This window comes from Schistosoma haematobium, chromosome 6 (genome assembly GCF_000699445.3).
Source record: "Schistosoma haematobium chromosome 6, whole genome shotgun sequence".
Taxonomy (NCBI): Eukaryota; Metazoa; Platyhelminthes; class Trematoda; order Strigeidida; family Schistosomatidae; genus Schistosoma; species Schistosoma haematobium.
This window is the reverse complement of record NC_067201.1, coordinates 24,250,099-24,274,640: the sequence shown is the minus strand read 5'-3', so window position 1 is coordinate 24,274,640 and position 24,542 is coordinate 24,250,099. Positions and strand designations below refer to the sequence as shown.

The window sequence follows — 24,542 nt, the reverse complement described above, 5'->3', positions numbered from 1 at the left end:
TTACTTATCAATTACAAACTTGTATATTCGCTTTTGATGAGGCATACTGAAGCTTGAGAGCTCCAAGAGCCAAATCATCTCATGTGTGAACAACCATTTCTCCAGAGATTTCAGTTACTACATCTCACTAACCGGTCTCAATTAGCATGAAGCCTACAATTTAGAATTTCTTGTTAATCCATTCCCATCACCTAACATTAGGTTGTTTGTTGTGAATATGACCGAAAGTGTATTATTGTTGAAATCTATAGTTTCCTTCTTTCATATATGTATATATAAATATATCCTTTTCTTAACAGATGTATCCACTACAGGTCGTGTATTATTACAATCTTTCCATTCGGAATTAGTCAATTATTTAAATAAACGTTTACAAGAATTATGTCAAGTGAAATCGACATTTTTTGCAAATCTTGGCAAAAAACCACAATCAGGTTTACGTTTACAACGTGAATTTCAATTAGTCAGTTATTTAGCTCAATTACCTTCTCATTCAATCAGTAATAATCATGCAGTTATGAATCAGCATACCAATATAAATTGTTTGACATCAGTTGATAGTGAACGATTACTTCAAGCATTATTACAATTACTTCAACGTTCATCAATTCGTTCATTGCGTAATACCACTTTGACCACTAAATCAGCATCATTTAAACATCGTGTTGCTAATAATCTCTTAGTGAATTCAGATGAATCAGCTATACGTTATGATTTACAGATGGCTACAGGTGAAGTGGTTGAAGCAGAACTTATACAATCTATTCTTCATCTTGTACAGATTACAACTAATATTACTGAATATTTAAAGTGAGTTTAAACATTAATAATTTTTCTAAAACAAATTTCTGAGTTTCATAGTATTGAAATTGCGAACCGACTTTAGCTACAGTACCACTGAAAAACCGAAAACACCAGACAGTCGTTTCTTCCTAGTGTGAGACTCTCACTACAGAGAACCAAATCCAAGAACTCTATCTCACGCAGAAACTTGAAACGTCCACCGTTGAGCCAGTATCCATTGGTATACTTCTATAACTACAATGAATTCAAAATATTATGCAACCATCTCCCATTGTCTGGAGTCAATAACTGTTGAGTATTTGACATGGTTGAACTCCACTGATCTTTTATATATTACTAACATTGGAGTAACTAATTCCATGGATTTCGCGTTCAACTTAGACCGATGCATATATGTGCCTGGTCCTATGTTGTAGCTGACTGACGGAATATAACAACATACTCGGTTCACTTTTATAAAAAAATAAAAATGTATACACATGTATAACAGCCTAGAGACAACTTTGAGTTTTTATTTGTTTTTCTCATCCAGCCTTGTACGCTTCAGTCCAGAACACAATCTCAGCTTCCACCATGTGAATCATGTATTTCGAACATATGCTGTTTATAAATATAAGTAGATCAGACCGTATCACATTGTAAAACAGAAGATAATAATTATACAAGATCAAGCCGAAAGTGGCTGTGATTATGAGAAACTGTTACTAATAAATTGGAAATAACTTAAGAATAGTAAATCGTATAATAGTCGTCAATAGGTCAAACCAAAGTTTATAATAAATGAAATACGAATATACATATAATATAGTTACTGGATAGTCATACAACCAGTCAATCAGTAACAACGTAGAACTTCGTACGTACGTACATCAGTTCGAGTTGCCATACCACATTAGCATAGAGATGCAGTTGTCGATTCAAATCCCGTAGTGGTAGAGGTAGTAAGAGTATAAGCAGTAATCGAAAAGATTAGGGTTTTAAGATGTTATTCAAGGTGTATAATCCAGTGAAATAAATTTGAAAAGAGAGAAAAAAAGAGACAAGGAGGATTCAGGAGATTAGAATTTGGGTGAACACAAAGATTGGATGCACCTACTCCTATACCATTGAGTATCACACGTCGAGGCATACGTAACACGTGTCCCAGCCATCTCAACTGATGAAATTTCACTACGTCATCAATTGATTTGCCATCCTTACCTAGTACTTGTTTCCTAACAATTGCGTTACTTGCTCGATGGTCCCAGGATATACGAGCAATGCTTCGAAGGCACCTGTGATCGAATACTAGTAACCTTCGAATATCCTCTACTCTTACCGGCCATATTTCACTGCCATAAAGTAGAACGGAACGAACTGCTACTCAGTAAACACGTCATTTGGCTAATGGACGGATATCTCGCCTACGCTATAAATGACGCAAGTTGGCGAAAGTTAGTCCAGCCTTCTGTATCCGTTATCCAATAGGGTTATGTGCATTAATGTAGTCCATAAATAATCTCCTAGCAACAGCTATGGTTCATTTATTCTTTGTCTGGATCTAACAATATATACGTATGTTTGTTTCTTTTTTTCTTTTACAGAAAAATATTGGATTTATTTGTTTGTTCTAAATCACGTATTGCTCGTAGTCTCCTATGTCAAGTAGTCGGTGTTTGTACATCACGTTTAACAAATTGGCCAATGAATCTAATTGAAATGATTGAAAAGTTAAATAAGAATACTAAACAGGATAGTAAAGAAGAAACTGATCAAGTTAATAATAATTTAAGATATTTCAAGAAATATTTATCAGATCATAATCAATCAACTGATGCAATTAATAATCTAACTCAAAATGTACTATTAATGGTAAGCTGTTAATAATGTATGTATGTATTATTTGTTTATTCAAACACATAAACTGGTACAAGGTGGTACCAAACAGATATGCGCCACATAAATCCTTCGACTTATGTGAAGGCTGGGATACGTTCTGGGTGTCCAAAACGAAGCAAGTGGTTTTCTTAAGAAGCCATGCCCGGAAACTTCGATCTAAGGGTCTGATCCATAAGGCAGTGGATCAACATAATGAGATGCAGTCTCATGGTAGTCAGTGACCAATTATTGGTTCATATGCCGTTTGTTCTCTCAAGATACAGGAGCTCATATACACGATTAATTTGGAATGAGGGTTTTCCAACTTCCTTCGGTGGTCTGTCCGTAAATAACACCCGCGACACGAAAAGGAAGTGAGTTGGCCTTCCGTGGTAGTGACTATACGCGTGGTCATGTGAGAGAGCATTTCGTGAGGGAGAGTTGACCCTTCTCATCCTTAACCGTACCAAGGCATTTGGGGGGTATAGAACTCCGGTTGTTGTTGTTGTTATTGTTTTTCTCTCCGATTTGTATTAACGAATCATTATTAATTGCATATATATATATATATCCTTATTTCTTTTTGTAGTTAAATTCATGGGATTTTACACATATTGATCAACCAGATATTCATCAACGTGCTAATGGTTACAATTTACTTATTGAATTATGTATATTAATAAAAATCAATAATCCACCAGAACAATTATTATATTTACATCAAGCTGGTTTAAATTGTGCTATTTATACAATAAGTCATGATGAATTACATTTACGTGATATTGCATTAGATTATACAATACATTGTATTGAATCTATTCAATCAAGATTATTAATGAAACAAAAACTAGATCCAAATGTTACCATAGATACAGATCAATATTATCATGAATTAATTATTAAATGTTTATGGTTAAATTTAATGAAATATTTACAAGATATAAGTGTATTATCTAGTACAAAACGTTTACATTTATTACGTTTATTAAATTGTATTATACGTACATATCAATTAAGGAGAAGATTTTATTCATTAGCATTATTATTAGATAATTATTCAATGAATAATGATTTTTATATGAATTTACAAAGTGGTACATTAATACGTCAATGTTGTGCAATACGTCGTTTAGCATTGTTCTTACATAATCCATTAACGATTATATCACGTCGTCAATTGAATAATCACTTAGCAACTAATAATCACAGTAACAATAGGGGTAATAGGAACAATTTCCTATATCACAAAAAGATTTACGTAATATCTTTTTACCAATTATATGGTTTTATTTAGAATCAGAATTCAATTCATCTATTGATTATAATAATACTAATAATAATAATTTATTAGATAATCATAAAAAATTAATTGATTATTGTTTAGATGCTATAGAAGGGATAGCAAAACATTTTGATTGGAAATATTATCGATTTTTAATAGAATCAATAATTCATCGATTAAATTCATGTATAAATATTCATTTAATATCACAAATTATGATACGTATAATTGATGCATTTCAACCACCGAAATGGAATACTTCAATAGATACTAATGATGATAATGATGATGACGACGACGGCGACGACGACGACGATAGAGAACAAATGGATGATGAAGAAACCAAAAAAGAAACAAGATATTGATGATCATTTAAAGAGGAAACAAAAAGTTTGTACTGAACAAGGAGAAAATTCAATGATTCTTAATTATATGCTTAATGTGATTAAACGATTAGAACCATTTATCATTAAACCAATAAAAACCAATAATACTACTGAATTAATGAATAATAATAATAATCAGCATCAAAAAAAGGATAATAATAATCAGAATCAACCATTGAAAATCTCATTAGTTATATCATTAGTGATGTTGCTAAGACGTTTACCATCAGGATATCTTGAATCACGTTTACCTCATCTTATTTTACGTATTATGGATATTTTAAGACCATCACGTGATATAAATTATCAAATACGTTATGAAGCAATCAAATCATTATCACGTATTGGACGATTATTAGGTCCAAGTAAAAGTTTAGATAAATTATTTGATATTGTTCATCAACAATTAGATCGTGGTGGTTATACATATTGGCAAGTAAGATTATATACATTACATCGTGTATTCAATGAAGTAGAACAAGCTATCATATCCGGTGAAGTATCTTATAAATCTGGTCAATTAGATTATATTGGTCGTATTATGAGTCGACTTTATTTAGATGAAATGATTGGACGATTAGCTGAAGAAATTGATTCAAGACGTTCAGCTAAATTATCAAATACAAATATGAATGAATTAAATGGATCTATTCATATGGATTTACCTGAAGGAAATGGATTTAAATCTCCAGAAGGTGTTACACGTTTATGTAGATTATTATCAAATAAAGGTATTATTCAATTATTTACAGATATTAAAATGGCACTTCATTGTGCTGCATCCGGTACTTCACTTGGATCCATATTCAATAATAATAATAATAATAATAATAATAATAATAATAATAATAATAAATCATCAAATGATTCTGTCGGTTGTGGTATACGATTTCGACATAAAGCATTAGCTAGACTTGAATGTACATTAACACGTCTTCCAATGAAAACTGGATTATTTTCTAATAAATATATTCAATCTCATTTAAATCTTATTATTGAATTATTTCAACAATTAGTTCATGATAATCTTGAAGAAATTACAATCACTAATCTAGATTTCAATGAAACCAATACAACAACAATAATCGATACTGATCATCATCATGATGATCCACATCAGCATAGTAACACGATCACCGGTTGGTATCAACCTCAATCGAAATTATTAGAACCACGTTGGAAATATTTAGAATTAGATTATGAACCAAAACGTGAATATCATTCATTGATTACACAATCTGGTTTAAAACAATCATATTTATTAGTATGTTGTGGTTTATCTTTATTTATTGGTCTAATACGTTATCAATGGTTAAAACAAGATCAATTAAATGATTTACAATTATTAAATCAATTTCTTCCATCGATTATTACATGTCTTCAATCGAAATATATTCAAGTTTTAAATATCACTATTAAATGTATACGATTATTTTTATTGATTACATCATCCAAATCAATAATCAATCAAATACCGAAATTTTCTGAATATATCCATATAATTGGTAATCAATTATTTAATCTATTAAGTAATCAATCATATTTATTCTCAAATAAAATTGGATCCATTAGTTGTCATGCACAATATTTTACTAAAAATTTATATTGTACATTAGCTTTATTAGTTAATCATCAATATAATTATCCATTATCTAAAATACAATTATTAACTTTATTAAATATTGTTGATATTGAATTAACGCATAATCAAAATGAATCAATGAATTCATCATTAACATTATTTAATTCAATATTAAAACGTCGTTTACGTGATCCAATTATTCAAACGAATGAAAATGATGCTTTAACTTTTATAAAAGATCCTAATTTATCAATGAATAATAAAGGATTAATTATTGCTAAATTATCTGATCATAATTATGATCCCAAAACTGGTAGTGGTGGTGGACAACGTTTACTAAATCTATTTTATCGATTACAATTATTATCGATTACATCATCGTCGGAACAAATACGTAAACAATCATGTAATTGTTTAATAACATTTTTATTAAATTATCCACATCAATTAAAATTTCTACAACAATTTCTACAATTTTATATAAAACAATTAGAATATAAAAATCAATTGGACGATTATCAGCAATTGATTTATTGCATCATCTTATTGATCAATTACCAATCACACGTTTTATTGGTAAACAAAATCAATATTTAGATGAAATGATTTTTTAAATGTTAGCGTTGCTATTGAACGTGAATCGTCAAGGAAATGTCGTCGGATTTTATTAAATTTTCTTAATTTATTATTTAATAAATTACCATTAGATTTAGTACATCATTATTTAAATGATTATATTCTAAGCTTTTTAATTGCTCCACCAATGACAAGATGTTCAGCACGTTTACTTAGTTTACAAATCATTATATCATTATATAATAGTCCATTAACTATAGTGATTAAACAATATCGTAATCAATTAATTGATATTATCAGTAATGATATATTACCATGTGGTATGATCCAATTAGATCGATTCATACAATCCAATACATTATTAATGATATCTACTGGTTTAAATGAATTATATAATAAGAGATCTATGAAAACACCAAAAGAAGAATGTAATTTATCAAAAATTATAAAAGAGGATGCGAAATGGATGAGTGAAATAGAATTGCCTACAAATCTTTATTCAGACGACGACGACGATGATGATAATGATGATGATACTTCGAAATTGTCAAAAGATCATAATGAAGAAGATATAGATTTCAGTGATGATGATGATGATGAAGTTGACAATGTAGATTTAGATTATGATGAAGATACAAATGTTGATCCATTTACTTCTGCTACATTTAATAATGAAAATATTGAAAATAATAAACATTCTAATGATACTATACAATCTCATTCAACATCATCTAACAAAGAACTTAAATGTTCAAAATCGGTAAGTATTTCAAAGAAACCCTTCATTTCATTGAAATGAGTAATTTACTAGTTACATGGCGAATTGATCTTAGTTAAACCAGTAGGTCCTGGGTTTGAATCACACAGGGGTCGAGGTCGTGGATGCGCACTGCTGAGGAGTCCCACAATACGACGAAACGGCCGTTCAGTGCTTCTAGGTTTTCCATGATGGTCTAGCTTCTATTGATTCATGATCTTAACCATTGAAATTACTATAATATCCACAAAACCTATCTGATATTATTCAACATATGCTCACTAGTGACTGGCTTTAAGAGGTATATCCTGGAGTTCTATTGAGAAGTAGTGACCAGTGGAGTTCAACCAGGTCTGTTGTGAGATAGTAACTCACTGAAGACAATGGTGAATGTGTCGCTCAATTCCGTGGATTAGTTGAAGTTAGACATTAACACCGTTGGATGCCGGCTCAGTGGTCTAGTGGTTAAGTGCTCGCGCGTGAAACCAGTAGGTCTTGGGTTCGAATCTCGCAGGGGGCGAGGTCGTGGGTACGCACTGCTGAGGAGTCTCACAATAGGACGAAACGGCCGTCCAGTGCTTCCAGGTTTTCCGTGTTGGTCTAGCTTCAACTGACTCATGATCTTAACCATTGAAATTACTATAATATCCACAAAACCCATCTGAAATTATTAAAGACTAAACAAAAGTTTCATCTCTATATGTAGTTCTTCAACAGTGAACATTAAGGTGAGACCATAATTTATGGACGACTTTTGAGTGATACTGTTATGACCTTGCGTCTCCCAATTATTTTGTTTTTGCCAAAATCCCTGTCGCCAATTGTTATGACCTTGAAGTTGAGGGTTCAAAACTTTTCTCCACCCCGTCGCCAATTGTTATGACCTTGGATGTCTGACTTTTCGATCACACGACTTATCTACCAATCCGAATACGACTTATACGAATCTTCGCACTAGGCCAACCAATGACGTTTCAACCGGTGTGGGCAGTTTAGTGTCCTTATTGGTCCTATGTCCTACGAGCCCTTCCACTTGAGTCCAGAACACAATACCAGCTTCCGAATCAGAGCAGATCATTTATTTCAGACATACTTGGTTTATATATCAATCAGACAAACCGCAACGTACCATAAAATAGGAAATAATATTGTACACAAATAAGCCCAAAAAGTGGCTGTGAATGAGGGAGGCAGTAGTTAATAAACTGAACATAACTTAAGAACCGTAAATCGTACAATAATAAATTATAGGTCAAAATAAAGCTTACAATAAGAGGATATAAATATACATAGTGTAATTGTTGAGTAGTTATACAATAAGAATATTAGTCCATGAATAGTCCTCGGAAGTTACCTGTAACTTAATCTCAACTCGGATATAACACCTCCCCTTTTTTTTTTGAAGAACCCAACTTTAGATTCTGATTTAAAAAAAAAAATCATATGTGACTTTAAATTCCTCAACATTCTCCTCCTCCTCGAAATAATGTTGGGTCCTTATGGCTCCAAAATACAACTAGTAGGACTTTATTTAAACCATGTTTCTTGTATTGACTGGAGAATCCACTAAAAATGACTAGATGATGATGAACGACCTTTGATCTGAGTTCATTATTTTCAAATTCATTATGAATCTCGTTAGCAGATAACGAGTCATTAAGAAAGTCAACGTCTAACAGAATTAAATTAGATTTTTGGCCATCATTCGACTCAGCTGACATATTTCCCTCATTGTTATAAGAAGTTTCATCAAAATCATATGCATTATTCTGAGAATCAATATCTGGCACACTGTCATTAGAAATGGGATAAGTTGACTCAATATAAAATTCTGTCTTCCGGTGATTTTGAGTAACATCTGGTACAATTTGGTTCATCGTGTTGCTCCAGTTATTTTCTGAATACGAGTCACCATAGCTTTCTCGACTAGTAGCACGTGGACCACAATTTTGTTCGAGCTGACGTTTATTTTCGCAGCTAGACAGTACCAGTAGTGTTTCATTTGATTCTGGACTCTGGGCATCATCTACAGGATCTGGCTTCTGATCATCTGGTATTGTCACAACTTCATGTGCATTTAGCACAATATTTTCTTGCTCTGAGCTGGACACGTTACCAATATTACGTTTTCCTTCTGGTATAGAGGGATTTGAATCCTGCACAGGATATGCTTCTGAAATATCCATTACTGCACCATTATCTGCATGATACATAGATTTCTTATTTTCTGCTTGAATGCAAAGTCTGCCCAAAACTGTTATAAATAGCTCTTGTTGCAAGGCAAACATCTTCTGCTGGTGCTGTAATATTAACCGCAACTGTTCGAAAGAAATCGACATTTTTTTTTTGCCAATAATATTAGCTCCAAAAATCACCGGCAATTATACAGCTAATTTATTTCCAAAATCTGAGTCACCACTTGTATTATTATTATTTCTTTGTTGCCAAAATCCCCGTCGCCAATTGTTATGACCTTGCGTCACCCAATTATTTTGTTTTTGCCAAAATCCCTGTCGCCAATTGTTATGACCTTGAAGTTGAGGGTTCAAAACTTTTCTCCACCCCGTCGCCAATTGTTATGACCTTGGATGTCTGACTTTTCGATCACACGACTTATCTACCAATCCGAATACGACTTATACGAATCTTCGCACTAGGCCAACCAATGACGTTTCAACCGGTGTGGGCAGTTTAGTGTCCTTATTGGTCCTATGTCCTACGAGCCCTTCCACTTGAGTCCAGAACAAGATACCAGCTTCCGAATCAGAGCAGATCAGACCAGAATCAGAGCAGATCATTTATTTCAGACATACTTGGTTTATATATCAATCAGACAAACCGCAACGTACCATAAAATAGGAAATAATATTGTACACAAATAAGCCCAAAAAGTGGCTGTGAATGAGGGAGGCAGTAGTTAATAAACTGAACATAACTTAAGAACCGTAAATCGTACAATAATAAATTATAGGTCAAAATAAAGCTTACAATAAGAGGAATATAAATATACGTAATGTAATTGTTGAGTAGTTATACAATAAGAATATTAGTCCATGAATAGTCCTCGGAAGTTACCTGTAACTTAATCTCAACTCGGATATAACAGATACTAAAGTGACCTTAAGAGTGTTCACCTAATAACTAAGTGAGGGTTATAAACCAGTGTGAGGAATTAGAATTATCATTTATAGTTAGGAATTACATTTAGAGTTTTCATCACGAACTGATATCAGCTTTAATGACAAAACTCTATTTATCCAAATGGTTGAGTGAATTTTTGCGCCAAAATCCGTTACCTGTTATCTTATACGTGATTGGTTTGTTCATAAACGATAGTCTCGCCCACATAATAATAATTTTTCTAGAGCCTCCTAGTCTTGTGTCATATTTCTGAAAAGTTTCATACTAAAATGGCAAAGCTGTTCAATGTTTCATGACTTTAAGTTTGAGACGTACACTATAAAATGCAATAATGTCCACAAATTGCTTACACTAAAACGTGCGAGTAATAGACATGTACATTGAAAAATCATCCAGTTTATCACTTAGTAAGGAATTTAATATTAAGGTGAGTATAAAGGTTAAGTTACAAGAGCTTGGTGCTATTAACCACTAGGTTCACTACCCATTCTGATTCAACTGAAATTGGAAATCTCGATTATTAGATCTTAATTCATCATTTGAGGGCTACAGGTATCATGCTTGCAACGAGATCTACAAACTGTATAGATTCGATATCATGTATGATTGTGATTGCTCACGCTTAAACTATTCGACAATGGTATGACATTTCAATCTAGTTATACATAGAAAATACTTAAATTTTCTTTATCTGTTGTACTATTTCACTCCATAACCAAAGACGACTAGATTAATTCAGAACACAAATGCAAATGTTCTTGAATGTATATTTAAACAATTAAACCAAGTGAAATTCACAACAGTGTTAAACAGAATCCATATACTATAGGATTAAATGAGCATAATTCAATTGAAACAATATCAGTATTAGATTGTCATCTGTTAAATCTTATTTATTTGACTTGGTTCATTCTTTTGTTTAGTATTCTTCAGACACTATACTTCTCAAATTAGTACATAACATATGATGAGGAAGCTATTTCATAGAAAGATACGAGGTTCTTCCCAATTTATCCGCTTGTTTTGATTGGCTAAGAATGTTTCAATCAGCGTGTTACAACGACCGTTTACGCGGAACAATCTATATCATGTTATTATCACCAGAAGAAGACGATTTGGTTGTTGTTGTTGTGGGTGAGACTATAATTTATGGACGACCTTTGAGGGACGTTAAAGTGACCTTGAGATTGTCCACCTACTTACTATGGCTAAATGATGGTTATAAAGCATTATGAAGAGTAAGGATTATGATTTACAATTGTTGGTTAGGGTTAGGAATCAGATTTATGATTTCCATCACAAACTGATATCAGATAAAATGTCAGGACTCTACTTAGACAATTGGGTGAATGAATTCCGCACCAAAATCTGAGACCTATCATCCTGAATCTGATTGGTTCGTTTATAAATTATAGTTTCGCTTTGTTGTGTTTAATGTAGATCGACAGTGATAACTAGAATCATGATGAAATGAATCCAGGAGTATATTATTATAACTGTCTAGATATGCATTTCATTGAAATGAGTCCAACATGTCGCTTAATCAGCACGTCTCAAATATTTATCGATCAACAGAATAATGAAATAGGACTGAGTAAATAGGCAAATTATTGAGATATAACATACAAGGCATTCAAAATGATCACATAACTGCTGAGTACAACCATAAGAAATAAAGTAATGCATTTGACATAATCATATGCTATGTTAGATCTGATGCGTTTTTGTGGAGATTGTAGTATTTTCAATGGTTAAGATCATGAGTCAGTTGAAGCTAGACCACCATGGAAAGCCTGGAAGCACTGGACGGCCGTTTCGTCCTATTGTGGGACTCCTTAGCAGTGCGCATCCACGATCTTACATTCCGAAAACCAGTATCCAGTTGTTTGGATTTAATATATCAGTATTGAACAACATTGTTACTTTTGAATTAAACGAAAGGTTAATCAATCTGATGATGATGTACTGAATTTATTATCTCCAAAACTATATTTTTGTTTTAGAGGATACTATTTGCAAATATATTCAAGCGAAATAGAGGCCTGTATGAGTGTGTGTCACTAACTAATTGTATCACAGTGATTTTATGGTTACACTTATTTATTTAAATACAAACATTTGTACAAAGGGGCACCGAATATATATATGCGCAACACAAGTCACTTGATTTGTGTGTCAGCGTTGATACTGTCCGGGCGCCCAAACCGAACCACGTGGTTTCCTTACGAAGCCACACCTGGAGCCTTCCACCTAAAGATCTGATCCAAAAGGCAGTGGAGCAACGTTAGGAGATGCAGTCCTATGGTAGCCGGTAACTAACGATTGGTTCATACATCATTTGTTCCTTGAGGATACGGGAGCCCATATACACGATTGGTTTGGAATGAGGGTTTCCCAACTTCACTAGGTTAATCTTTTATATCCACCAACACCATTGAAGCACCGAACATTAGCTTTTCGGTCCTCTCAATTTCGTAAACAACATCGCAAAGGCGAGAAGGCAATGAATAGGACTTCCTTTCAGTAGCTGTATACGTATGGCCATGTGAGAGCATTTGAAGAGGGAGAGCGGACTCTCCCTACTCTCGGCCGTACCATTTGGGGGCTTATGGTTAAAACAGTCAACTGAACAATTTTATCATTAAGAGACTACATTTGATTTATTGTTTAAAAACGATACTACTCAAACAAAAGAATTAATGATAGAAATACTTCAGTCTAATCAAAAGTGACTATTTGTATGATCAAATTGTTAATATTCAAGATTGAAATATCTATACATCCTAAATAGTTGTATGTTACAATTTATTAAATAATGAGATACATCTCGAATAGGATGAAATTTACGTCTTGACTTTCAGTACTGATCAAAGTTCAATTATCAGTCAGTCAATTAACGACATAGAACTTCGTACGTACGTACATCAGTCCAAGTTGATATACCACATTAACACAGAGATGCAGTTGTGGATTCAAATCCCATAGTGGTAGAGGTAGTAAAAGTATAATCTCGAGTTTGAAGATGTTATTCAAAGAGTATAATCCAATGAAATAAATTTGGAAAGAGAAAAAGAAAGGGACATGAAAAATTCAGAAGATTAGAATTCAGTAGAACACAAAAAGTGTGAATGCACCTACACCATTGCAAACGATTTTGAGTCATGTCATTCAAAGTCTCTAACCATCGGTTGCTATGGTCTCGTGAATAGTCCAACTATATTAAAAATAGTATTATCTATTATATTCTTTATCAAATGCTTATCTCTTTTATCTTATCTTATTTCTCTTTTTTTTACAAAGGCTATTGACAACCAATATTTCTTAGTTGCTCATACATTAGAGCATGCTTTAAAATTGGTTTATCAGTTAATCACTGAATCAACAACAGTAGATTCACCGAATACATCAGATAACAATATCAATACATATATATCATCAATTAAATTATCCTCATTTTGGCGTATTCTATTAAATGGACCTAAATATAATAATAATAATAATAATAATAATCAATTATGTCCAATCACTGAATTTCAATCAAAGAAACATCGTAAGAAATTGAATAAACGTCGTGAACAATATAGTACATTATTCTCTATGGAAACAACAACAACCACCCCCACCCCCACCACAACAACAAAGAATATAGAAAATAAAACTAAAAAAATGAGTTTATTAATTGTAGGACATCGTGAAACACGTGAATGGGCAACACGTTGTTTAAATTTATTATTAAAATTAGAAATCATTACAAATCAAGATCGTTTTATAAAACAACTCAATGAGAATAATAATAATAATATAGATACTGAATTATCTGGTTTAAATGTTCGATCAGCTATATTTAAAAATTACAAAAAATAAAACAAATTTCAATAAAATAGTAAGTTCATTATTTTTTATTTAAACACATAAACATAGATACTAGCAGGGTGGGGCCAGGTAGGTTTTCTTAGGGGAAAGGGGCTTCACCCGGAACCTTTGATATAAAGGTCTGATTCGCCCCCAAATGCCCTGGTATGGCCGAGAGTGGCGTGGGCCAGCCTTCCCTCTCGAAATGCTCTCACAAGGCCACGCGTATACAGCCTCTGTCAGCGAAGTCCTACTCACTGCCTTCTCGTGGCGGGGGTGTTGTTTATGAAAATGAGAGGACGAAAAGCGAATGTCCGGCGCTTTAACCGGATTCCAAACCAATGGTGCACATGGTCTCCAGTACCCTGAAGGAACAAATGAAGTATGAACCAATTCCTTGGTCACCGGCTACCATGGGACTGCATCCCCTCATGATGCTCCACTGCCATGTGGGTTAGACCTTTAGGTCAAAGGCTCGGGGAATGGCCCCTAAGATAACCTACTGCTTCGGTTTGGGCACCCGGGCAGTATCACAGCCCTCACACAAAAGTGTGGTGCATATATATTTGGTGCCCTCTTGTACTAATATTTACGTGTCCAAACAAACAAACAAACAAAGGTCTAATTCACAAGGTAGTAGAGTAGTAACTCAAGAAGATGCAATCACATAGTGGGCAGCAATCAACAATTGGTTCATACTCCATTTGTTCCTTCAGGATACTGGAGTCAGCCAATGTGCACCATTGATTTGGAATCATGGTTTTCTAACTCTCTTAGGTGGATTCTCTATATCCATGAATCCGGTTAAAGTGTCGGACATTCACTTTTCATTCTCTCAATTTCATAAACAACATCCCCATCACGACAAGGCAGTGGGTAGGGGTTCCCTGTCAGTGGTTGTATGCACATGACCATGTGAGAGAGTATTTGGAGAGGGAGAGCGGACTCTCCCCACTCTTGGCCGTACCAGGGCATTTGAGAGCAATGCGCTGATGCATATGTACCTATTACAAAAGAATGGTCAAATGTGGTAAGATTTCTCTACCATTTTGTTTGTTTGTTTTCTTTAAACGGATTCATTTTGAAATGAAAAAGCAGTGATATGTTATACGTAAATGCTGTTAAAGGTGTATAGAAGATTTTCACTTTCCCGTTGTCCATATCACATGAAAAGATACTTGAAGTATTAGAAATCAAGACTAGATTGACGGTAGTTTCGCTTATCTTATGCCCCGATAAGCATGGTAACTTTTGGGATCCATTTATGGACCAATACTATGTGTATATTTTTATCGTATAATTGTTATATAACTAAACTATACATATTCGTGTCCGTCTTATTATGAGCTTCATTTTGACCTATGAATTGTTACTATACGATTTTACATTCTTGAATTATACCTTGTCTATTAATTACTACCTCCCTCATTCACAGCCACATTTGACTAATTCTTGTACAAATGTTGTTTCATATTTTATGGTACGGTATGGTCTGTCTGGTTAGTATATAAACCCAGTATGCTTGAAATAAATGATTCGATATTGCAGAGGCTGAAATTGGTGTTCTGGATTTAACTGGTTGGGCTAGGCGGACTCTAGACTGTTTGTACGGGTTTTACGCGTCATTGGTCCGATCGATAAGTCACTGCTCTCTAATTGGCGGTATCGTTACGTTACGTTGTACAATATCAATGCACACAGGCCACAAGTTATAACAGCTTATCTATGTGTATTGCTAAAAGCCTATGAAAATACTGGCTTACTATAGGTGGTGAAAAATCGGATCATCATAACAGACAACTCTAATCATGTTAAGGTAGCAGATTCGATCGCTTCATAGTAACCACTTTCGTGTTATCTATTCTTAATATCTCGGATAGACTTTATTGATAAGGATTTCTTTTTATGATCAATAACTTGACATCCCTGACTGTCGCACTGACTATTATAAGTTCAAATACAACAGAGAACATTGCTTTCCTCATGATTACAGTTATTGTGTATGGTTTCTTATCGATACTACCTGACTTCTATTTAACACTAAACATGTAGTAGTAGGATATTGTTTGTCCATTTTTTCAACGGGCCGATATATCCTGGGTTTGAATCTCACGAGGCAGGTTCGTGGATGCGCTCTGCCAAGGAGGAGTCCCACACTAGGATGAAACAGCCATTCAATGCTTCCAAATTTTTCATGGTGGTCTAGCTTCAATTGACTCATGACCTTAACTATTAAAATTACTATAATATCCATAAAATCTCTTCTGATGCTAATACTTAATTCCTTACTGTATAAAATTAGTTTTGTTCAGTAAAGAGATTCTGATGAATAGTTACCAGGGAATGAATTATATACTAAGGAATAAAGAGTGAATATATCTGCTTAACTGTGAACAATTCTAGGTTAATAACTTCATGTATTAATATTACATCTTAATTTAATATTTCCCATCAACTTTCTTCATACATACACCTACACTGGTCAGTATTATGTGTTCAAGGTATGAGTAATACATATCTCAACTATTACACCCTCATCAACTGATTCGCCATCTTTACCTAGTGACATACATCTAATCTCATCATACTCTTCATTCAAATGGATCTCAACATACAACCGAGCATCATCATCTACATATCAAGATTTGTTTTCCTTCATTTCTTGTGTTGCTTTCACTTTGCCAATTTCTCTCTTTAAAAAATTTAGTTACAAAGAATACTAAACGACTCATTATTTCAATTGGAAGTTGATGCACGTGTACCTATTTCAGAAGAATGGTCAAATGCGGTAAGATTTTTTCATCATTTATGCTTGTTTGTTTACTTTAAATGGATTCATTATGAAATGGAAGATATTACCCCCATTACATTTAACGGATACTTACTTATGCCTGTTAGTCCCAATGGAGGAGCATAGGCCGTTGATCAGCATTCTTCAACCCACTCTGTCCCGGGCCTTCCTTTTTAGTTCTATCCAATTGTTGTTTATTCTTCTCATGTTTGTCTCCATTTCTCGACGTAATGTGTTCTTTGGTCTTCCTCTTCTCCTTTGACGTTGAGGATTCCATGTGAAGGTTTGCGTTGATGACGCAGTTGGGTGCTTTCCTCAATGTGTGTCGCATCCACTTCCAGCGCTCCTTCTTGATTTCTTCCTCCACTGGGATCTCGTTTGTTCTCTTCCACAGTAGGTTGTTGCTCATAGTGTCTGGCCAACGGATACGAAGTATCTTGCATAGTTAACTGTTAATAAACACTTGTATCTTCTGTATGATGATTTTCGTAGTTCTCCAAGTTTCGACCCCATACGACAGAACTGTCTTGACAGATAGTTAGTCAAATTAAACATGGACTGTAAAGTTCCAATTCGAATATTCCATTAAAAATTACCTCTTTACATTCTAAATAGTTAAGCGTCATTAAGTCGTGTTTTTTTAAATTTTACCATGACAAGTTGAAACCTGATGATATTGTTCAACGAATAATACAATTTTCATAATTGAACCATCCAGCTCAGACAGAACATTACATTCATCATAATTTCTTCATGTAACTGAACCTTCTCAAATATATAGACTAATAATGACATAATTAAAAGCTGTTGTCATCAGTTCATAATAATAATAATATGAATTAATAGGGATTTTTTCAAATATCTTGACAGCAATTATAAATATTGATTTTGCTTAGTTAGAAACTGCTTCCAACTCTGTTGAATCAATCAATTTTACTGTGTTATTCTGGACCCCCCAAAAAATGCTCTCTCACAGTTACGTGCATACAATCACTGCGAGGGAAGTCCTACTCAATACCTTCTCGCGGCATTACTATTGTTTACGAAATTGAGAGCATCAAAAGTGAATGCCCGACACTTTAACCGGGTTGGTGGATATGGAGGATTCACCTAAGACACTTGGCAAATACTCATTCCAAACCAATGGTGCACATGGGCTCTAAGATCCTAAGGTAACAAATGGCGTATGAACCAATTATTACCCACTGGTTACCATGGAACTGCATCTCCTGACGTTGCTTCACTACCTTGTGAACTAGACTTTTAGGTCAAAGGCTCGGGGTGTGGCCCCCTAAGAAAACCACGTGGTCTGGTCTCGGGCAGTATAGCAGCCCTCACATAAATAGAATGATTTATGTGGTGCAAATGTATTTGGTGCCTCTTTGTACAAATATTTATATGTTCAAATAAGTAAATAAACTCGTGTTTTAACATTGCTTTTTCCACACCACAAGTTCTAATAGTATTGGGTGTTCATCGTTGTTTCCATTGACATTGGACTAATTCATATCACACTGATATATATGTCGCATATTCCCAGTAAATTACCTCTACCACTATGGGATTTGATTCGATAATTGTATATTTGTGCTAATGTGTTATAGCAACTCCAATTGATGTACGTACGTACGACGTTCCACGATGTTGCTGACTGACTGATTTGTTCATAATTATCAATCTTTCTCTCTTATCTTTAATTTATCCCCTCTTTTTCTTTTCTATTTCTCTTTGATATTCAGTTATTATCTAATTTAATTTATCTTGGACAATTATTACATTTAAGTGTTGGACGTAAACCAGTATTGAGAATATTTCGTATTGCTAATAAAATTGCATTGGATGAATTAAACAATAGACCACAATATTATTGTCAAGTATGTTATAATGATGACTGTGTTTGGTTTATTTTTCTTTTCTTTTCAAATCCTCTAATTGACTGTTATAGTGTTTTGAATGGAGAAATTATTATTATTATTATTATTATTATTATTATTATTATTATTATTATTATTATTATTATTATTATTATCATCAATCATGTATTAGTTATGAGCGATACACATAATCTTTAGAACCTTAAATAAAAAGTGATGGTCGTCAGCGTTCTTTCATACCGCTGCAGAATGTCATAAATTGACCCCGCCTATTTCGCTCTGTACCAACTTCGAAAAGTGATGCACTACTGTGGTGTGGGTTACTTATATCCACATAAGTAGTATATAATGGTGGTCAGACATAGAGTGTATTTCAGTAGAGGATCGATAAGGAAAGAACGGGAATGGAACGCACTTGGTATGAACAATAGAATCTGAGACTGATATTCGCAAAAGGAACGATCAAATTCGAGACGATGGATTGATACTTTGTAATTTCGTGTCACATACATTCGATTGTCCCCACTTGTGTCCCTGTTCACTACATTGCGTGGGAGATGCTGGGTTAGATTCATAACAGATGTCCAGGTTACTGAACCTAGTGTTTCAGGATGACGACAATCACTGAATTCTCGTCATTGCGTCCCAACTCTCATTGTTGAACGTCATTATTACCAGCATGATGTTGCCATCAAATATCATCACTTCAGAGGAGTCGGATTGTTCTCATGGAACTATTGTAAACCGAACCCTTCACAGCTAAACTAACACCACAATAGCACCAAAACGATCTAGATCAATGTAAGCTGACCTGACTTTTACTATATGTAGATTGATTCCATCACTTACACCCAACCCACCATCAATACTCGTACAACTATCGAGATATGGAATTTTCACTACACATTCCCATCCGTCATATAGAAGCCAGTGAATGTAATAATACTTAACAGTCGAAATGGCATTACGACTTCTGTTTTCAGAATGGGTTTTGTGGAGAGTTTTAGAAATTTCACAGGTTGAAATCATGAGTCAAGTGAAATTTCTAAAACTCTCCACAAAACCCATTCTGATAATAATCAACTGCTCACTAGTGACTGACTTCAGGAAAAACTCCTGGAGTTCTAGTGAGAAGCCGTTACCAGTGGACTTCAACCAGGTCTGTTGGGAGATAACAACTCACTGAAGACAATAGTGTACGGTGGCGCAAATTCGTGGATTGGTTGAAGTTAGACATTAACACCGATGGATGCCGGCTCAGTGGTCTAGTGGTTAAGTGCTCGCGCGCGAAGCCAGTAGGTCCTGGGTTCGAACCCCGCGTGGTGCGGGGTCGTGGATGCGCACTGCTGAGGAGTCCCATACTAGGACGAATCGGCCGTCCAGTGCTTCCAGGTTTTCTATGGGTGGTCTAGCTTCAATCGACTCATGATTTCGACTTCTGTTTTATCACCTAACTTAATTTGAAACTTTCGAATCTCATATACACCTTCCTGTTTCTTTTTTACAGAGGCTACTGGCGTTGAAATTGACTACCGGCCTTTTATTACGTCTACCCCATCCGAATACAACGCAATTATTTGATATGTTCTCACTAAATACTCAACCTTCAAGTGGTTCTGACAATCAATCAGATGAAAATCCATCCGTTGAAAAACAAGTCCCAGCTTATTTCGCCTACTTAAGATCTGCTTCGAAATTAATAAGTCGAGAATTCCGTCAGCGTGAACGATTAGCTTTTACAGCAGCTTCATCGTTAGCTTCAGGTGTCAACGATGATACAACAGATATTGGCGCTAGAATACGACTACGTGGTATGCATCTTTCTAGAGAACTTACGGTCAGAGCGAAATCAAGACAAAGAAGAGCACAGGTGGGTTGGATGGTCGGTTTTTATTTTCTGTATCGTTTACTGTGTGATGTGCATTCGAGTATACATAATTGAACAACTTAAAGGGGAATTCTTAGAATCCTAGTTCAACCATGTTGAGAATGAGATAAGCATCACTGATAACAAGTGATGGTTGCCACACGACATCGCAAATTCCGGATCACAGGGACTCAATGGTATAAAAGTTACACACTTGACTCGATGTCTGGAGATTGTAGGTTCAACCCTTACAGGAAATCGTGGATGCACACCACTGAATCCCCATACTAGGGCAAAAAGACTGTCTAGTGCTTCATGTTTTCCGATGTCATTCTCAGATGTAGACTATTTTCTAACCATCTTATAAATTTGTGAGTTGATATATTGTTTCCTTTCGTTTGTTTTAAAGGCTCGCCTTCGTCGTGCACTCATGTCAGGTACAATTAGACCAGAGAGTGCGAACAGTCTTGTTGCCTCTGTATCAGCTGGAATGGCAAAGGCAGGACCTGATCAATTAGTTGAATTAATTGAGTCAACTGAATCTGCTCTTACCCAAGAACTTGGTGGTGGAAATCACCAACTCATTCAAATTATATGCAGTCGTGCATCGTTAGGCGCTCGTGCTATTCGAGAACGACGTAATTTGCATAAAGCCACTCGTAATGCACTTGGCATGGCATGGAATGGTCCAGTAAAAAAGAAATCCAAGCTACCAGATGTAACATCTCAACCTGTGGAAATGAATAATTCCAGTGAGAACGAAATTCACACATCTAATCGGTTGCAAAAAAGAAAATTATCTCCGAATGAAGGTAATCTATTTTATATGTTCTGAATGGTTCAGTCGAATGTAATCAGACTGATTAGTATATATATAGCTAGTTGAAATGCCTATTCCTCTGCTTCAGTTTAGGCAACCGTAAATCATGACTCAGTCAGTCATACGCAATGTATAACATCCACATGTGTAAATCGTTTTAAGTTGCCACACACTACTGGCACATCGAGATGATATAGTCAGAGCGAATTCCACAGTAGTAGATGTAGTTGTAATAGAAAAGATTATGCATCGAAGGTGCGATGCGAGAAAGTACAAATTATCAAAATAAACAAATGTATGGAAAATTTAAAGACTTACGATCTACAGGAAGGCAAAATGCGAATGGACTCACACCATTTCAGGTGCGTTACCTAGAAGCTCCAGCCATTGGTCACGACAATGACACGGACTCGAACCAAATAATCTGCACCTACCTAAATGACTTAGTCTAACTGGTGTGCCGTCATAGTTTTCTTACATTCTACTCTTACACCAATTAGTGGATGGACATAAGTATCACATGCCCTGGCCATGTTAGTCGATAAAAATTCGCTACCTGTTACGACTTTTGCCCCGTTAACTATTACTTGACTAAATCACCAATTAGAACACCACTTACACGACCTTAACTAGTACTCTGTGTTTAACTTCAGTATTCCCAACTCGGTAGTTCCAATGTGTAAGACACCTGTGATCGAACAATAGTGACCTACGAATATCATCTACTTCCAAGGGCCATGTTTCACAATCATAAAGTAGAATGAAACAAACTACTGTACAGTAAACTCGTCCATTGGTCGGTTGACAGTTATCTCACCTACGCCATAAGTGACCCAAGTTGATAAAAACCTGCCGAGATTTCTGAATTTCTATCGCGATTTCATCAGACATCATAACTAGTCACTGCACTTAAAGCGTAACTCAAAGCCGATTGTCAAAAAGCTTGTACTTAGGTAGATTCAAATTACATGAGTAAATTTGCGTTCGATTCACTCTCTGTTTGTTTTAGAAGATGAGATTCACATTTCATCAGTTTGTTGTTCATTGGATGAATATCTACCACATTTTATTGCAGAACTATTTAGCAGCAATGTACAAACTACTAAATATACTTAAGTTGTGATCCATAGAGTGTTTGATCGTTAAACTGCTTGGTCAGTGTTAGTTATAACTAGGCGGAGAGAAGTACAGCCATATTATCACTATCATTCGGTCACTACTTAACCACTCTATTGATGGAGTCCATCATATAGAACTAAGTAATTCCCTTATTGTTTTCTTTTTCATCTTTGTAGAACATAATCAAAAAGCCACACAGCACAAGAAAACGAAGAAACCGCGAATAACTTTGTGAAAGCATTTTGTAATCCTGTATTTTTTCTTGTCTACAATAAATATAAATCGATCAATTGTGAATTTGTGCTTCTGTTATGGTGTAGTACAATTGGTTTCACTAGGAACAGGGTTTTAGTATTATGTTGTGGAAAATCGACCACCTTTGTGATTTTCTAACCAAAATACACTATTACTTCTGATAAACGGATTATAGTCATCCATCTGACAATCATATCTAATACTGCTTTAAACTGAGCGATGACATAACCATATCTCTGTTAATTATACACCTTACAAATAACATTACTTGATGACTTGCTGACTAATGCGTGTCTAAAAAGTATAGACTTTTTAATTATACTCTGCCGAACGATAATGCATGATCTGTGGTTCGAAATCTTGAAAGGTATGACTAAGATTTGTTTATAGTAGTGCAGTTGCATCCGTGATGAAATTCGATGGCAGTTTATTGAATTGAATAAGATTATGGTAGTTGTACGACGCTTGATACAATAAACAAAAAGAATCACCACCAGTCAGGAATGCAAACTATCAAAATCTTTTGTTTTTAAAATATATTTAATACTGGTCACATATTGACGTGATATAGCTCAGAATTAGCCATCATAGGGTAGATGCATTCAGACCAATGCTTTATCTACTGAGATGGCTGCTAACTTGTTCAGTGGGTATGATGCCTATGTTTTTTATTAGTAAAGGTTCGAATTATTTTGTTTTTGATATGCAGGACTGGATTTTGATCAAATTTTGTTGGTATATGTGCGGATTACTTCGATATAGCCAGTTTGTCACAACTTTTTTAGACGATGGATTGTTGCTAGTAGCGGAATCTAGGACGTGCGTTTTACCCTGCAACTATTAATAAAGAGATAATCACTGTAGATTATATAAACCATAAGAAAGAAATAGTGGTTCATATTCAGTGCATGACTTAACAAGAATGTTACTGAATATTATCCACAATAATTTACAGCTGTCTTCATCAATACTTTAATATCCAAGAGATTCAAGCTACAACATTGGAACTTTGTAGTATTATTCTCGTTTTCCGGTATTGTAATAACCTTGAATAAATATCCGCGAAACTAAAAAACCATTGCACAAAGATAAACGATAAACAACGGATAAAATGTGGTCAGTGGTAGAGAGTCCAAGATGTACATTTCTCCTAATTAAGATTTGTCGACTGAGGCACCAACAATGGGACAATCCAAACCAATTCAAAATAAACATTGTAAATCAACAAATTTATTTTTTGCTAAAATCTACATAGAGATGCACATTATCAGTTAATAAACATTTCGTTAATCCTTGAGGATAAACTCTGAATCCTTGAAAATATTTTAAAAGAATACATTCAATTAATTTTATTTAACCTACTTGAAATAAAAGTGGTCCTTCAAGATCTTTATCACGTAAATGTAGAAAGAAGTCTTGTTTAAATCGAAATAAACTAGGTGGAGACCACTAAAATAAAATGAGATAAATAAAAATTCCAATGGGAAAAAGAAAACAATCATTGGATATAGTATAAACTTACTCTACCAAGAAACGCATAATTAGTTACACTTAATAAAGGTGGAATAGCAAATGTTAT

At 34.5% G+C, this 24,542-nt stretch overlaps 1 protein-coding gene across 2 annotated transcripts in view; it reads left to right on the top strand.

Annotated features, from left to right (window-relative positions):
* The window catches only part of MS3_00008863 (uncharacterized protein), a 60,250-nt gene extending 35,708 nt beyond the window's left edge, over nt 1-24,542 (top strand). Inside the window, exons 1-8 of one of the 2 annotated variants that reach the window (XM_051217204.1) lie at nt 6,526-7,247; nt 13,686-14,268; nt 16,945-17,025; nt 18,768-18,902; nt 20,410-20,772; nt 21,179-21,581; nt 22,885-24,443; nt 24,488-24,542. In XM_051217204.1, the coding sequence (XP_051065853.1) occupies nt 6,675-7,247; nt 13,686-14,249 (1,137 nt within the window). In that variant the 5' untranslated portion in view covers nt 6,526-6,674 and the 3' untranslated portion in view covers nt 14,250-14,268; nt 16,945-17,025; nt 18,768-18,902; ... (2 more) ...; nt 22,885-24,443; nt 24,488-24,542. Of the gene's footprint in view, nt 1-299; nt 811-2,387; nt 2,656-3,250; nt 7,248-13,685; nt 14,269-16,944; nt 17,026-18,767; nt 18,903-20,409; nt 20,773-21,178; nt 21,582-22,884; nt 24,444-24,487 lie in introns of those variants that run through there. The other variant, XM_051217205.1, reaches the window with a different exon arrangement.